An 18,037-nucleotide genomic window follows, 5' to 3' on the forward strand; every position below is an offset into this window, starting at 1 on the left:
CACTACATTAGCCTTTTTCCAGTCATTCAGGACCTCCCCCGATTGCCATGAGTTTTCAAAGATAATGGCCAATGGCTCTGCAATCACATCCGCCAACTCCTTTAGCACCATCGGATGCAGTGCATCCGGCCCCATGGACTTGAGCTTGTCCGGCTTTTCTAAATAGTCCTGAACCACTTCTTTCTCCACAGAGGGCTGGTCACCTCCTCCCCATACCGTGCTGCCCAGTGCAGTAGTCTGGGAGCTGACCTTGTTCGTGAAGACAGAGGCAAAAAAAGCATTGAGTACATCAGCTTTTTTCACATCCTCTGTCACTATCGAAAGTTATTGTATTGATAGTATATATAGTGTATTGATAGTTATTGTTCCTGAAATGTCTATATAAAACAATTTATATTAATTGCACCTCCTTCAGCAAAAGAGAAAACCCTAATGGATACCCTGTATAATAAAAATAATTAAAAAAACATGATGCAACCCTCTCAGTGCAAGCTTAGTGCTACAATGGCCAGATAGCAAGTTCTCAGAGTCATATTTGACTCTAGATACTTTTAACAGAATGGCCTGAAAAAGGGAATGTTTGTTGGATAAAAGTTAACATAAATATGCTGGAAACTACAAAGACACATTTACAACAGATAACATCCAAGCCTTCATTCAGAGAGACTCAGCCAAATAAGTAAATAGTATAGGCTTTACAAGAAAGCATAAACATGTAGAAAAAGAGAGAGAAACTATGGGTGATGTAATTTGTCAAAATGCTTGTGCGATGCATATAGACATTTTTTAAAAGTTGTAGGACTTCGGCATCTAAGAAGTCTGAGGTCTGTGTGACAGAACTGCATTGGGCAGAAAGTGGCTCTCTTGATTCATAGATGTATTACTCATGTACAACTTGCAGAACAGGTTAAAAAATGCCACTGTACTTTCCAAAAGCAAGGCTTAAGGAAAAAAATTAAGAGATATTTGTGAGTTGCTCATTACATTGTGTATTGTCACCATTTCACGAAGTCATGGATAGAGCAGGGGATTTAAAAACAGCACAAATGTCAGTTAGCTGAATATCAACAGACTGGAGCTAAGGGATCTTTGGGATTTAGTTTTCTTTAGGTTGGCATGGGGCTGAACATATGCCCTGTGGCATCAGCCATTGCTTGCCAGATGAGCACTCCCCATTGCACCTATCTAAACAAGGGAGGAGTAAAGATCTCAGAGGCTCAACTCCCAAAGGAAGAGGAAAAAGAACCCAGCAGGACCTTGGCAGAGTGATAGGCACACCTATAGGGTGGGGCAACTCACAAGCAGGACATATTCCAATATAATAATATTTCCTATACACAAGAACCTTCCGCAAGAGTATCTGCCAGGTCTGAATAGCATCCAATTCACCTGCTCCACCCAAGGGCTTGTCTACATGTGGAAACTCAATGGAATAACTGCTGTAAAGTAGCTAGTCCTTTAGCCAGTATATTTTGGAAGTCGATTAAACTAAACTGGAAAAATGCACTCAGAGTACCCACACAGGAGTTAACACAGAATACCTATTGCATTTTAAATTCATATGCTTAGTCTGGAATAATTTCCTCACATGGACTGTTGGCCTGGCTTGATATGAGTAATTGGACATGGGGGGTGGAGGGGGAAGGTTTATTTTTTGGGAGACAGGATTAGACAGCTGAATGGATCAGCAGGTCGAAAATAGAATGTCTGTGAAAGATATAAGAGGAAACACCCAGGGAACAATTTACAATGGCTAAGATAACAACGGCTAAGATAAGCCTGGAACATAAATTGAGGTAAAGAGTAAGTTGTGCATGGACAGAGCCTGCTGTGCAGGTTCTTACAAAGAGACTAACCTAATCCAAAAATATGTGATGTAATGTATGGCAAATGCAAAGTCATGTGTAAATGTATATAAAGGGAGAGGTCTGCTGTGTAACTTTGGATGTTTGGTACGCCCTGTTCCCGCCCCCTATGCTTGAGCCTGACCAACTCAGCATAGCTTTCCTGTATGCCAAATAAGGAACCGCAGTGATGAGACTGGAGTCAAACTGAGCTCTAGATACTTTAACAGGATGGCCTGAAAAAGGGGATGTTTGTTGGATAAAAGTTAACATAAATATGCTGGAAACTACAAAGACACATTTACAACAGATGACAGGTGGAAGAGGTCTCAGAGGAACCCTAACATGGACACGCCCTAAATAATGAAGCCACAGTAACTGACCATTAATATGTCATTAAAGTTACCTAAACAAGCTACTAATAATTTATCAATTTCTCTCTCAAAGGTGTGAAGCTGAATGTGTGTGTTCCGCCTCAACTGAAATTTCATTTCTCCAGCCCTCTAGGCTGCAAGTCTGCAATCGGGGCAAATCTCAAGGCTTGTCTAGATGGTGGGGTAATGTACTCTACAGCACTTTATCTCATCAATTAGAAAAGCACTCAGCCTGAAAACCAAATGAAAAAGGGAAAGAAATAGCCATTCCTCTGGATGCAGCTGGTTCTGTGTCATAAAGAAATGAAAACCAGAAGTACTTGCTATCCTGTACGTGAAGATTAGGCAGGAATTAATATGTAGGGAAATTCCCTCTCTCCCCTCAATGTTCAGTAATTTCCTTCTGCATTTTCCCTGTCTGTCCTACATTTCTGCAATTTGTATTACCATCTTATAAAGATGTTACATCATATTTAACTCGTTTGGCAGCTTCAAGACCTACATACACTGTCTTTTCCCCAGGATTTTCACCAGTAAACCACTAGGAAGAAGAATATGGTGCTAGGCTCTCCACACAAGAAGAAGGATCTTAGAAGGTATTCATGCACAAAAAAATTAAAGGGGAAAATGTGGGGGAAGGAGTGTATCACTTGCCCATGATTGGCAAAGTGTTCCAAAAATTCCAACTTCAAAGTGAGGAACATTGCCTATCTCAGCATGGCACTTAAGCCTAGAATGCTTTCAGTCTTTTCAAATAAAAAACAAAGTCATAACAAACAAATTCATTTTGGCACATGCATGTTGACTGCCACCAATAAGCAGCTTATCTACAGCTATGCAATGCTGGATCTCCTCCTTGTCAGTCTTACAAGCCAGTCATATTGAATACTTAGAGTATTCTTCCTTGTCTCTAGTCCACCAAAATGTATGTTTAAAAAAAGCTTTGTTAATCAAGACTGCTATAAAAAGAAACAAAGAGCACAGGAGTAGAGCAAAGAAATACAATCCAACAGCAACTAAGGAGTCAGAAATTGAGAACAGTACTCTGGCTCAAGCAGTGAGCCTGTGATGCAGGCGGATTAATTATAGTTGTTATAATCGCTACCAGTGAATGTGATCAAGTTTTCTTTTCACCCTTTCGGCAAAGCCTTTGTGGGAGAAGCTTCTAAAAATTGTGAGTGCTGCTACACCCTGAAAAATACAATCTGACACACCCATTCACTGGAAATTGAAGGTAGCAGCTGTGTGCACGCATTAGTCTTGATTCATCTGCACAACCTGCCATGTACCGTTTGCTTTAATTTGGATGAGTTGAAGATAAGGATGTATTAGACAGAGATAGGTCATAATTCAAAGAAGAGCTTTGTAATTCTTCTCTCTTGTGTTCCTCTTTGCTCCTCTACATCACTTACACATGACTGAAAGGCTCAGAGCATTGGTGGGACAATACTTGAGACCAGATCTGATTTTATCACCAGATAATTAGTTACAGGTGCTGAACAAGAGACCCACATTTTAGCCCCACGTATTTGGCAAGGCTGGTTATTTGCAGGGACTTCTGTTGTACGTGAAACTAACCCAGCAGGTTTGGTATTTCAATACTGATTATTCTTCACATCCCTTTGCCTTATGGATCTACCTTGCATCCAGCCAAAACAGTCAAGTTGAGTGATAGGAATGTGTTTTTAAACCCCAAGTTAAAACAAATCAAACAAAACCCACATATGATTTACATTTGGAAATGGCTCCTAACTCATTTTATGAACATATGTAGAAGTACTAACAAAAAAAAAAAAAGACTAAGCAGTCTTCCGCTGAGAAAATAATTCTGTGATAAAGTCCTTACTTTCTTACTTTAGAAACATGTCTAAATGCAATGAAAATATGTTCCTGGTTTATGTGAATTCTACTAGGTAATTTTACAGCTACACCTACTCCAAATGTAATATCTTTTGAGGTAATTTACATCTTCACTGTTTTTGGTAGGTTTTTTTTGCAGGGGAGGGGCAAGGGGTGTCATCCAGTCTAAATCTCCAATGTCTGCTTTGACATTTGACTAAAATTTTTTCCCTTGAAGGCACAGTGCACACATCCAGCCACCCACACTATTCAAAAGCCCAAGTACCGTTTCATGTAGGAAGTCTATAGTCTTGTCTTTTCCAAGCACTTTTAATCATTGATATGAACTGTTACTTATAGATTTAATGTAAGATTTTTATAAGGAATATAAGCAAACTTTCCTGTATTGTTTCAGCTAGCTGGGAAGGGAGCCTTCTAATTTGTCGGTGGGCTGTACAAAGTGGATACTTGGGGCTAGATCTGTAAAGGGATTTAGGTGCCAAAATCCAAAATTTAGAACCTCAAAACCCTCACTCTGCTGCCACCAAATCCTGTAGGTGCCTACATTCCCCCCTAAAAGCCCCCAAGACACCTACATTTCTGCTGGTGGGCACAGACAAAGCCTAAACTTGTGAGATTCACAAAGTAGGAGTTTCCCAGCCTATTGGATCAGGCCCTGCACAAAACACAGCTGTATATTCTATAGCTCAGTGCTTAGATCAGTCATGCAGAATGTGGGCCACCCAGGTTCCAATCCCCACTCTGCTTGAGAGTGGCAGGAACTGTGAGGGAGTGTCCTAATCACTAAGCTATGGGGTATTTGGGGTGGGGGCTCTCTCAAGCTCTCATGTTGAAGCTGTTCCACTTGTATAAAATAATAGACTATTCACTGAACTAGAATGAGTCCATGATACAGTGGCTGGGGCACCCACTGGAACGTGGGAGAATCACATTCAAGCCTGTGCTCCTCCTTTGCAAAAAGGCCTGATCCAGCGTAGATGCCTAACACCAGGGGAGGGTTCGTGACTGTGAATCCCAGGTGGAGATAGGCACCTAAATACCTTTGAAGGGCAGGCCTTAGGCCACCCCCATCTTTTCAGCATTTCCCACTGGCTAGCTCAGCACACAGTCTTTTGTGGATCCCATTCTTAGGTGCCTAACTGTTCCTATGCATTGTATAGCGAGCCTGGGTGACCAACTCGGGGTGATGGATTCTACTAGTTGGCAGGGCACCTAGAGTTCAGCATTGCAACACTGAGCCTGACTTTCCTTTGTGGAGCTAACCCTTTAAGGATTTCCTGGTGACTGGAAATAAGTACATGAAAACACTATAAATGTGTGTCACAAAAATAGTTTGTGGTTACATAACACCCCCATTTTCTGTGCCTAATAAAAGCACATTGTCTTTTGTGCAGCCACATTACAGACAAACACTTGTATGAAGTCTTACAAGATGTCTGACATTTTCTACACCCCTGTAACTACATTACAGCAGCCTCAGGATAAAGGCCTCATGTTGCTGTTCTAAACGTTCCTATCTTGGGACAGACATGGCCAAGTACGTACTAGAGAGAGTCCAATCTGCACAGGCTCTCCCTACTTGGTTGTTTATGGTCATAAACTTTTCATACTGATCACATGGGCTGGAACTGGAGAGGGAAAGCAGGTATAATTAGGGGATATGAGCTAATTTAGTCATCCCTGCATAGTTAAGCCTGCTCCAGTGCAGCAATATATTCACATCTCCACTGCATATACAAAAAAGAAAAATTCTGTTTTGAGCTCTTACATTTAATTATATTTTTAATTTATGTTACTATTTCTTCCCCTTTCCCCACCCCTAAGCTCATGACACCCTTCTTCTCTCAGAGGAAGATTAACTGGAAGTCCTTTTGAAGCGATTCTGTGCCACTCTTTCAATCCACGATAGAGTGATCAATGCAACTTACTCTCTGCCCCTCAAAGGCTGAACTCGTAACCACAGTCTACTAAAAAGACTCTCTGTGTTGCAAAAGTTGTACTGTTGGGTAGATAATTGATATCTGATAGAGGAAGGAACATGGACAAGTTATTTACAGGCGATGAGAATGTCTCCTGGCCATTTTCCTTGGAAGCATCTGGTCTGGTTACAGCTAGATAGAAGGCTCACTGGTCTGATCCAGCCTGGCAATTTCTACATCCACACAGCCAAAGGCGTATGCCTGTGTGTATACACATATAAATCTACGGGATTGTGTAAAAATAATATCTGTGTGCTCCATGGAAGAAAATCATTTCTATTCTACTTGTTTTTCCTCTTTAAAAAAATAATATGCCAATAAAATTGGCCAGACTATTGCATCAAAATACGTTTGCTGCACAAATTTTAAAGAGTGAATGTTATAATAGTTTATTTATAATTGCATTAGCACTGTTGACTTGATTAGAATGGCTGAAACATTCACTCTCAGACTGTTTTAGTGGTTGCGTGGGGATTTCTGAACATTAGACACCTCCAGCCATATAGCCAGGGGAAAAAGAGAAACTAACACTGTAAAAAGCTGTTCCATTGGACAAGCAATCCATAGAGCTTTAAAAAAGCATCACAGCTTACATCAATTATTCTTTATTACTTTCAGTGGCTGAACTAAAAAAATGGGTTAAAGCAAAAATGCCCTGTTTGAAGGGAGGAAGGCTTATGTAATATAAAGCATTTGCTGATTCATCAAGGAAACCTCTGGGAATAAACTGCAAGGTATCCAGCTTTTATTCCTGTTAGAAAAGAAGGGCTGGAGAGGAGCACGCAGAATCCATACATGATGACAAGTGTTCCCATAGTCAATGAACTCTGGTGAGCAGAAGCGAGGCACTTTAACCACTAGTGCTATATGACACTCATCTTCATCAGTTCATGTCCCTGCAAGCTTTACTTTGAAATCCAAAAGCCTCAGTAGATTGTGCCTGGTTTCATGACTCCAGCAACAGCTTCTGAACTGTCTGTGATTTTTCACCTGATGCCACCTACCAGCTCATACTCACCAAAGACCTGAGCAGGATTTTTCGAAAGATCCACTAACCTCACTGAGCCTGGCCTGAGTTTAGGAGAGTAACAAAAATCAGACATCAGGGCGCTTAGCCTGGTTTCAGGTTTCATTATCATAACATCACAAAGTTTGGATAACCACCTGGTTAGAGGTGATTATGAATTGTCATTAGTTTTTCCATAAGTATAGGTGTTCCCACCAATTAAAATGTGATCTCCAGCTTGGGCAAACGAACAATTTTCTTACTAATTGGAAAATGGTACAGTTAAAATGCGTCTGTAGGGCACAAGCTTTGTGACCAACATGCTCCACAAACTTTATCAGAAAAGCAGTTTTTGCAGCATTAATCTGCTGGATGCAATTCTGAGTGGTCTTTTCACAAAGTCAGTGAGAAGCAGCTGGGCTGTCCCACAGGAACACAGACACAAGCCGCACAGGATCATAATCAAATGTGGAGCTGGTCCAGCTCACTTTTACCACCATGCAGCTGCTGCCAACAATTTGTCACCTATGTCTGACTAGGTTTACACGCTTGCTTTTGAAGAATTCATATCCTGCAAGTCAAAGGAAGGGATGTGAGTTCTTGCACTTGGATTTTAATAGTGTGAAAAGAAATTACAGTACAAATGATCAAACCATTCAAATCACAAAGCTCCACATGATGACATTTTATTCTGAAATACAACCCATCTTGCACAGATGCCGGAATTCCTAGTTAATACACACATAGTCTCAAAGGACCCATCAAGTCTCCTTAAGCCAATTCAGGACACAACAGAACCCACTTCGTTTCATTTCCCAGTTCTAACCAATTTCTGTTTCCTTCACAGCCTCAGGTCTTGTCTATGCCAAAAATGTTCTTCAAAATTTTCTCTCCATCCCCCACACCAGGTCAGCTCAACCAGCATTTGCAGTCTTGGGAGCCCTCATGTAGACAGGCAGCTGCAACTATTTCAAGCACCAATTGGTGGGACCAGCCAAGGACCTGTAATAGTTATGCTTAACTTTAACAGCTAGAGAGCACTCAGGCTATTTTAGGTTACCAAACCATTTAATACCATTGTACCACAAATTCAGATAACCATAAGCTACTACTAACCCAAAGCAGAACTAGAATAATAGATTTTAAGGCCAGAAAGGATCAATTAAATCATCTGATCTGACCTCCTGCATAACACAGGCTAAAGATTTTCACCCAGTGACTCCTGTGTCAAGTTTCTGGGTGAAATGTATCATATCTTTTAGCAAGACATCATATCTTGATGACCTTCTGTGATGAAGAAGCACCTTAAGACCTCATGTGATGGAGAATCGGGTACATCCCTTGAGAGGTTGTTCCAATGCTTAATTGGCCTCACTACTGAAAATCTGTGCTTTATTTCCAGTTTCAATTTATCCAGTTTCAACTTCTAGCCATTGCCAACCTTGTTATCCCTTTATATGCTAAATTACAGAGCCCCTACTATCAGAAATCTTCTCCTGTGCAGGTATTCAGACTGTGATCCAGTCACCTCAATCTTCTCTTTCATAAAACCTCTTCTTAAACTTCTCACTTTTAAGGCAGGTTCTTAATAAGTTGCATCACTCTTGTGACTCTTCTGAGCCCTTTCCAATTTTCAATATCCCTTTAAAAGAAGTGTGTACCACAGAACTATTCGTCAGTGTCTTCCAGTGACCTCACGAAGTGCATATTAGAACCAGTCTTCTGTAGATTTCATTCATTGTAACTTATTCCACTATTCCAATGTAATTAGAAAATAAGGCTAAAAAAACAGCAAGATCCGTTTTTGGATGGTGGTAACCGACTGCCTCAGATGTAGGACAAATACTCCCCTTGGCTCAATTTGTTCATCATGCAAAATGAATGAGAACTTCATAACAAAACCAGCGGCTGCCTCTCAGACTGAAGCCCAATCCCTTTTCATTATTTACAAAGGAAAAAAGATTGCAAGAAGCAACTCCAGATTTTCCAGACAGCTTTTACAAGTGCATTATTTAAACTGCTACTGCTACTAGGACACAGATCTTTATATTCAAGCATTTTTCTTTAACCTATGCTGTGACGTCTCAAGCTACAAGAGTTTAAGTTACAGCTGTCTCAAAGAGCAAAACTGCTTGTTCTGATGAGTTTGAGTAAGGACTGATTACAATGATAAGAAAAAGTGTGGGCTTCCAGCAGCTTAATATATCAGTTTCTAAACCCAAACAGTATTTACAGTGCATGCATCACTACATACATAAGAACACCTCAGCTAATATGCACGCATTCAATGGCTGATTCTCCAGTATAAAAACAAAATGTTAATAATAATAGACACAGCGATGCATGAAACATAGGACAGAACTGAGCTCTACATTTACACTTTATATAGAGTCTTTAAAGTTCCAACCATGCTGTTTTCACCCCATGCTAATCTTTTCCTTAATTAGTAATTCCTTTAGAAAACATATTAGAATCATAAAGCAGACAAAGTCCTGTGTTGATAACCATGTCAAAGTTAGCAGTTTTGATATTTCATGGGTAATGAGAATAAGGTGATGAAATATGTTCAACTTCCTAAACTGCAGCACCTCAACTGCTCCAGCCTTGGGAGTTTCTGCTCAAGAGAATTGTGCTGAGGTTTCTCTACTGTGAACAAATCTGCATAGGAGTTTAGTAAAACCAGTCAACCTTCATTTGAACTTAGGTGTCCAGAGGAAAAAGCTATTGACCTTGATACTGAGCCGTATCTTGACTCACCTTACAGGTAACTTTTCAAAGAGGTTTATGCAATATAAAGAAGGCCTGAAGTGTTTTCTTCCTGCTGAACTTTTATTTCTGCTGAATTTTTTACGTTAAAAATGTAAGTGGTGTCAAGTTAATTCTTCCTTTTTTTTGCTGGAGGTCTTCCTTGGAGGACTCAAATGTGGACTGGAATCTCTATCAAGCTCAGCTCCTACCCAAAGAGGTGGGAAGGAGTGCTGAAGAGAACATTCTCACCCACCAAACTGTTTATTAAGGCATTTGAGTTATTGGACAAAAAAAAAAAGTCTTTAAAAAGTCTGAATCATTTTCTGCTCATGTGATCAGGTTTCACTGGCACAAGTTCTCTGGATGTCACAATCCTGTCACTAATGGATCTTCAGGGCAGGGACCATGTCATCCTCCACAATTGCAGAGTGCACTGCACAATAGGACCCTGACCAGCACTCCGATGCTACCATAATATAAACAGCCAACAACAATAAATAAATAATGGCAGCAAATAAAATCTGGCTAGAAAAAAACTGACTTTCTAATGAAAAAAAAACAGAAGTAAACAGAACCCTCTCCATGCACATGTCCCCTCCCCATCTCTTTCCGAATATTTTTCCAGGTATTCTTTATACATTATAAAAACAAGCAAAAAAAAAAAAAAGTCAAAGCACCTCATTTTTCAGATCACTTTTAAAGACTCCTGAGCAGCTTTCTCCTCCTCCTCTGCATTTCGTGACTATAAAATATTTGCTGGTCATTAAATTGTAATGCTAACATAACAGGAAATTTAGGTTTGACAAAGGTGACTCTCCGATTACAAGCATATATGTTTTGTTTTTAGTAGATGACATGACCAAAAATGTAGACAAAATGTGCAATCACTGTACAACATATAATTGCAGCTAACACATATTTCCCTTAGGGTCCATAAGTCAGCAGGAGCAAAAGCAGACGTGGGAAGCCATTTGCCTCCCAGCAATCTGTTCACAATGGAGCTAAATGCTGTGAAATCTATAAAGGGCATGGAAAAGTAGGACTTTATGCATGTCGGTACTGTCATAGTCACAGCAGCAGGGAGTAGCAGGGGAGGAATCCATTAGCAATTCCCACAGATATGTTCAGCCATACTATATATATCCCCAGCTAATTAATCTGTTAAATCAGGATATCACTACATCTTCGCTTGGAATATGCTCACAAGAAATATAAATAATTGCAACTAAATCATGCATTATATTTGCTACAAATCAGATCCACCAATTCTCAGATGTAAAGTTAATTGCTATGATGAATATGAAAGCATCTAGCAAAGTATTTTCATAGCATGTGGTATGAAGTCTTTATTTGGTGCCAAAAAAAATGTAGCAGTATGGAATTGCTTCTCAACGTCAATCTAAATATTTTTCTTAAAAAGATTCAATACTGTTCTAATATAGGAAATTAGGACAAAGAAAAAGATATAGAAGCCAAAACAAAATCTAGAGAAAGGTATGTTTCTCTCAGACCCCTGACAGCACTAACTGCAAATTCCTCAAATCTGAATGCACATCTTTTGGCAGAACATCCCACAACGTAAAAAAAATTGCCTCCAGTCTTTCACAACCACTTCACTTTCATCCACAAAGTATGCCGCTGGTTTTCTTGAAAGTGGTAACTCTAGAGCTCAGTTTCCTAAATCCACCCCCTTTTCACTGTGTAAATATTCAACAAAGAAATGTATATTCTGTGCAGAGGCGCTGAGCTATTGTATTAACTAGTAATGCAGACTGGTGCAAAGATTAGAAAGACAAACCCTGAAGAAATCCAAGCTGTCTTCAACAGTAGAAACTTCCTTTTCAGCATGTGATATTTTTACTCATCTCTCGTATGCCAGGATATGAAATTTGAAGGACAAATATTTTGCAGAGAGGCTTATTCATTTTATTATATTCACTCTGAGGAATATACACCAAGGACCTGATTCTGCCATCCTTATTCACACTAAGTTGCACTTTACTCCACGAATAGGCCCACTGACTTTGATCCGCAAGTCTGTCAGATAACAAAACCTTGTATCCTGGGATTCTTCCTTACTATATATAGTATTTTAACAAGGTTATCATCCACTTGGCCATTGCCAGTTAATTTTCAAGGGAAAATATGCTGTATGTTGTTTTATATCACATGAAAACAAAAACTTGGGCTTTGCAAATGAATGGTCACTCTGTAGTTGAAATGAAAGCTTTCCCTACAGCGCTGAAGGTTATCATTTCTGTAGCATATATTTATCAGATCCAGTCTTGAAACATGCTGGTCTTTCCCCTCTGTGATCTTGCTTCATTGCTCTTCTCTTTGCCCCTCTAATCATTTTCATAGAAATACCTTCTTCAATTTGTCACAATCACAACATGAGATGTCAGGTTTCTCTGCCGGACCCGTTTCAAAATATCTGTTCCATCGCAAACTATCACTGGATTTTAATTCTCAGGGTAATTTTTTTCCCCCAAGGACAGGATAGAATTGTTTCTCAAAAGATTAACTGGTGCAAGTGTAACCCACACACCTCCTGGGTGTGGTGTTCTATCCCATATAGTGGCACCGAGACCACTTAGAGCAGTGGTCTCCAACCTTTTCTGGGTGGCGGACACTGGATGACGAGCCACCAAGGACCATGGCCAGCAGACAAGCATCCACCAAAATGCTGCTGAGAAGCAGCAACGCCGAAATGCCACCGAAAATCAGCAGCGTTTTGGCGGTGACACCTCTTGGTGATGCCACTTTTCAGTGGATGCTAGTCCGCTGGCCAGTACACGGGTGCACATAGATGTCCTGGTGGGCGCCATGTGCCTGCGGGCACCACGTTGGGGACTACTGACTTAGAGATTAATGAGTCTGCTCTAGGGGCCATATGGCTTTTAGCTCATGCAGTAAAGGCTCATGCATTTATCTCCAGATGCCCCAAGTTCGATCCCACCCACCAACAACCGGGGTCTGTTGATGTTACAAGTATGGGCTCGTCTGGGATTTCAGCTGGGATGTACCTCCTCAGGCTAGGGAAAGTATGAAACCCACACCCCTCCTCGGTGTGGTGTTCTGTCCCACCTAGTGGTACCAAGACCATTTAGAGAGAGATTAATGAATCTGCAGTACACCCTTAGTTAACAGCCATATGGCTTTTAGGTCATGCAGTAAAGTCTCATGCACTAAACTCCAGACGCCCCAGGTTCAATCCCACCCACCGACAACTGAGGTCTATCAGTCTTACACAGGGTCAACAGAGCGAAGTGCAATATTGAGGGCGGGGGAGATCTAGCCCTTGCTTATTGTCACTGCCCCCATATTTGGAGGGGGCTGAAAATAACAGTTTTAATTCTCAGATTCTCTATGGAAATGTTAGGTTCCTATTTTTCCAACCTCAATTTTCCTTGTTTAACAAATATTTAGAACTTGAAGGTTTTACTGTTTTAAAACCAATCCAGGCAGTACCATGCATAACTCCAAAGGGTGATGGGGGTTATTGCTCTGTTTAGTCTGCATTCTTTCAGGTCTCTGTGCTTCCAAAGGTAGAATAATATAGGTTGATTTTAATGAGGAGTCTGGCCTAAGCTTTCCCGCACACACAGCACAATAACCACCCACTGATTAGCTCATGTTTTTCCCCCAATTTAAGTCACACTCTGTCTTTTGCCTAAAAGACTAGGGGTTTTCATATGGCAGAGCCAATGGTTGCCTCATTAAGTCTGGAACATTCCAAGCCCTTATTTGTCAATATTACTTCCTTTAGCTTTCTGTATCTTTCTGTTCAGACGACCTCTGGCGAATGATTCCTTCAAGAATTATGATGAAATTACTTTCTTGAAAAAGTTACAAAGTCCCTTTCTTATTATGTAATTAAAAGACATGTTGCTCTATTCCTTTCCTTGGTAATGGTATCTTGTAAAAGATTATGTTCACACTTGACATAAGTACTAACAGCCTATCTGGAAGGGGGAATATGTCAGCTGTTTTTTCTGCGAGAGGTTACAGCAAAGGCACTACCTGGTCTGGTGGCTAAAAAGTTTGTCTGTGTGTCTTTGGATCTCTGATCTACCATGTAGTTTAACTCATCTATGCCATCCTTATAGGTGATACACTACCTCTAGTAACCGTTCTGCTGGGAAGACAAATGCTGGTCAGACAGCCGGAGATATCTACTATTTATATTTCATTCTCAAACCTGTTTTACTTCATGTTTTCTTAACTGCTTATGTTCTCTATAAATGTGCAATACATTTCCATACAGAGAAAACTGCTTAGCCCTCTACAGACACACTGAGTGCTCCCTAAACACTGGGTAATTATTAGAAAAATCATGTTTTTCCCCTTAACAAACCACTCTTTCAAGGAGCATGACCTGTCAGACTGCTGGCATGTCAGACGGATAACAAATATTCATTAAGTTAGCATTATGCAGCCAGCCCCCAACTTTCTGAATGACAACAGCAGCAAAGGGGTTAGAGCAACCCTACATTCTTTTCCATATTTGCAATTCAACATGTAGTCCCAGAGGAACAATGAAGGCTTTTAAAAAAGAAAAAAAAAAGTAAAATGAAGCTTACACAACCAAGTAACAACCAACGTTGAATGAATTGCACTGCACTCTAGAGAGTTTTCATAATATTTTATTGTTGCTACATAATGTCAGAGTGATGTGGTAAAACCACACCAAATGCGCTGAAGTGGGATTTCAATGTGATTTTTATGCAAGTTTCTCAGCATGTCCTGCATTGACTTGTCTAAGCAAAGCAGTCGCCTATGAAGAACGAAATCTTGCGGTTAAGGCATAAGATGGAGAGTCATGAAATCTAAGTTCTTTTCATCACAGACTTCCTCACTCAACTAGTTTAATCGATCCATACTTCAGTTTGCCTATCTTTAAAATGGGGATAAAAGCTCTGACCCACAGGGTAAATTATGAAGCTAGATTAACTGGTATTAGTAAATGTGCTGAGATTCTTGGATGGAAAAATGTTGCTATAACAATGATGCGTACTGGCTGAATCTGGCAGCAGAATACCCGGGGCTTCCTTTTCCAGCCTATATTCCCAGCATGAAAGGACACCACAGAAGGGGTAATGAGGGACTCTCCAAGGAGGCTAGCGTAAACATTCTGTTGCTCCTCAGCCAGCACAGGCCCACTATTCTGGAAAGAGGAAGAACAATCCAGAGGTTGGCGAACAATTCAAATTGTCTGCTGAACGTGTCTCAGGAGATTTTTAATTTCAAATGACTGGGATTCATTTGGTGCACCCTAATGCTGACAGGTTTTTTGCTCTCTTTTTGAATGTCTTTTGGTAGAATATACCAAGGCTCCTTTCAAAGCACACTGAGCACCACACGGGAGCACACAAGCTTCAAGTGATGTAAGCCACCCCAAACAAAGCAACTGAAATGTTTATTTGCTTCTATTAAGGCCAAAATAAAACTGTAATTCATAATCTATTTTAAAAAAAGAAATATTTTAAATAAAATGGTCACTGAAGTTGTTCCGCTTTTAGCCAGACTAATATAAGAATGAGGGAGGAAAAAAGATTAACCTAGAATACAACCACAGGCTAATGAACTCTGCCTTGCTAACATTAGCCACTGAATTAAGTGGTAAACAGAAGCTGTTCCAGTTTCTCTCTTAACAAAGGAAACATGCAAGGGCCTAAATTCTGCCCTCGATGCACCTCTGGGGCTCCCAGTGAATCAATGTAGACATTCTTCCAAGGGCAGAATTTGGCCCTAACTAGTTATTATCGAAAACAATAAAAACTAATTAAAAGGAGAGGAGCGGAAGAGAAGAAGGGCTGCAGCACTGTGGAGTTTCTTCAGTTTTTTACTGTGCTAGAAGGAATGTTGCATGGAGTTGGGAATTACAACAGCAGACTATGTCTTGCAGGCTAAAAAAAGTGACCAACACTGCAACAGTCTATCAAGGTGCAGGCTAGAGGGCATAATTACTCACTGAAGACATTATTTTATCCCAAGGGATAGACCATCCTCTCTTCAAAACTAATAGCTCTAGTCTGAGCATGCAACTCTCCCATTGTACCCTTTAAAAATGGCCACAAAAAATTCAGATGTACCTTTAATGGATGATATTTTAAGACACAATCAGCCAAATACTAGCCAAAATTTGACACTAAGAACTACTAGCCTGCCAAGATGTTAAGCTATTCTAATTGATCTAGTCTTGCCTCCACAAACATGATTGTGTTTAGAAAGCCACTTGTTATCTCACACACACACACACACACCCATTTCTGCACTCGAAGTTTTAACAGTACAAATAAACAGAGTGGATTACATACAAATTAAGTGTTTATTCAATTATCTCTGTAGGCTGGCCCATCCATATCTATTACCAGTTAATGCTGAGCATCATCATACAATGCTCTCCAATCAATAAACATGCTCGATGTATCTGTCAACCTCCTACCTTGGCTCCATCCACACTGATAATCCGATAGCTGTTTCTTGTGCTGTCATAGAAGTAGGAAACAGTTACAGCCTGCTTGCTTGCAGGAACCCAGTTCTTCTTGGTGCTGGGGTCAATTTGGAAGACATGTGCTCTGGTGGTGAAGATGGGCTGTTCTCTGGAATAGGGAGGGACAGGAGAAATGGATGCATGAGTTTGTGGAAGATGAAATGTTGCAGAAGTCCGCTCTTGATCAACCATGTTGAAAACAGCAGACCTAACCTCACAGTTCAAATGAGATAACCCTGGAATTCTAAACAGAAAAACAGTACACTAAAATTACTATCTGAATCAGCACTCCAGCATTCTATACCTATTCTTAGCCTTACCATGTGACATTTAGCTCCCTGAACTCACTGACCTTGTTCCCTTCTTGGGACACTAGTGCAAATTCAATTTTAGTTCCCATGTTGCCATAACTGGACACTTAAAACATTAACATCTTTTTCTGCAAATTAGCACATTATTTCAATTAAATTACATTGACACACATCTTGGCCAAATCGATCTGCTTTTTCTAAAAACGCACAGCTTTCCTTCCTCATACCACTCAGCCATATGAATCACTACTTAGAGTCAGAACTCACTGCAGAGTCTCCTTACAATTTTATCAAACCAAATGCCCAGTATCACTATTTACGTACTAAAATTTCAGTCTTCGTTCATTCTGTTCTATGGATATGCATGAAAATTGAATCAGCTGCCAAGTAGCTAACCACCATGAAAAAAAAAGTTGTATTAAATTGTAGTTCAACAAACTGTACTTATGGGTGAAGTATTTGGGGTCCCACCCCATAGCTTCATTTCCTTACTATATCACAGTCAATTCACAGACAATTTTACCCAACATGAGAATTCCACACAAAGTACAAGTTTGTTTTTAAGGATGACAGCACAAATAACATGAAAGCAGAGAAGCAGCAGGGTTGAAAGAACAATACATGTGATAAACATGAAGTTATTTGGTTTGAAGACTACAGTTAGGATTTATTATGGTAGTAATGTCAGTAAATATTCTATTTCCACTTCAAATTGTACTTCCATCCAAGTTAAATGTTAAACTGTAAAGCAAACGCTACTATAATTATATAATATTTTATTCCCTGAGTCTGAGGGCTAACTGATTATATAAATAGTGAACATTACATGACATTACCACTCAGTATATCACATATAGAATATTATATAATTAAGATGTTATCTTGACGTAATTATGACAGGATGAAGAAATGTCAGTTTATTTCAGCACAACCCACCATACCAGCCTCAGAGAAATAGGATATTTACAACACACAAACTGAATAGGCTGCACCAGGCTAACTAATGATGTCTAGGTAGAACGCCAGTAGGAATCTCCAATATTTGTTTTATAAATATTTTAAATTTACCCACCTCAAAACCATCAATCTGTGCACATATCTGGCCTGCATGTTTTCCATCATGTTCAGTCCTTTGTTCCTCCCAGCTGATTGTTACACCACTTGTTGTGTTATCTTAGGCTATGGCTACACCTGGAGCTGCAACAGTAATTTCCAGCTTGAGGAGACAGACCCACCACACTAAAAATAGAAACATAGCTGCCAGGGTGAGAGAGGCAGGAGGGGCTAACAGCCCTGAGTACACAGCTAGCATCTCAGACAGGATCCTACTTCAGGCGGCTAGCCCCTCCCACTGCTGCAGCTACCCATCTATTTTTAGTGCCCTAGCTCAATCAGAGCTAGTGAGGGTGAGCCCTGGAT

The 18,037-nt window shown here is 40.2% G+C and overlaps 1 protein-coding gene across 2 annotated transcripts in view; it reads right to left on the minus strand.

Annotated features, from left to right (window-relative positions):
• HOMER2 (homer scaffold protein 2) overlaps positions 1 to 18,037 on the minus strand; it is a 131,345-nt gene that overhangs the window by 50,351 nt on the left and 62,957 nt on the right. The window contains exons 1-2 of one of the 2 annotated variants that reach the window (XM_032790629.2): positions 17,691 to 17,883; positions 16,260 to 16,416 (exon numbers count right to left, since the gene is read on the minus strand). In XM_032790629.2, coding sequence (XP_032646520.1) covers positions 16,260 to 16,416; positions 17,691 to 17,740 — 207 coding nt within the window. In that variant the 5' untranslated portion in view covers positions 17,741 to 17,883. Of the gene's footprint in view, positions 1 to 16,259; positions 16,417 to 17,690; positions 17,884 to 18,037 lie in introns of those variants that run through there. The other variant, XM_032790628.2, reaches the window with a different exon arrangement.

This window comes from Chelonoidis abingdonii, chromosome 9 (genome assembly GCF_003597395.2).
Source record: "Chelonoidis abingdonii isolate Lonesome George chromosome 9, CheloAbing_2.0, whole genome shotgun sequence".
Taxonomy (NCBI): Eukaryota; Metazoa; Chordata; order Testudines; family Testudinidae; genus Chelonoidis; species Chelonoidis abingdonii.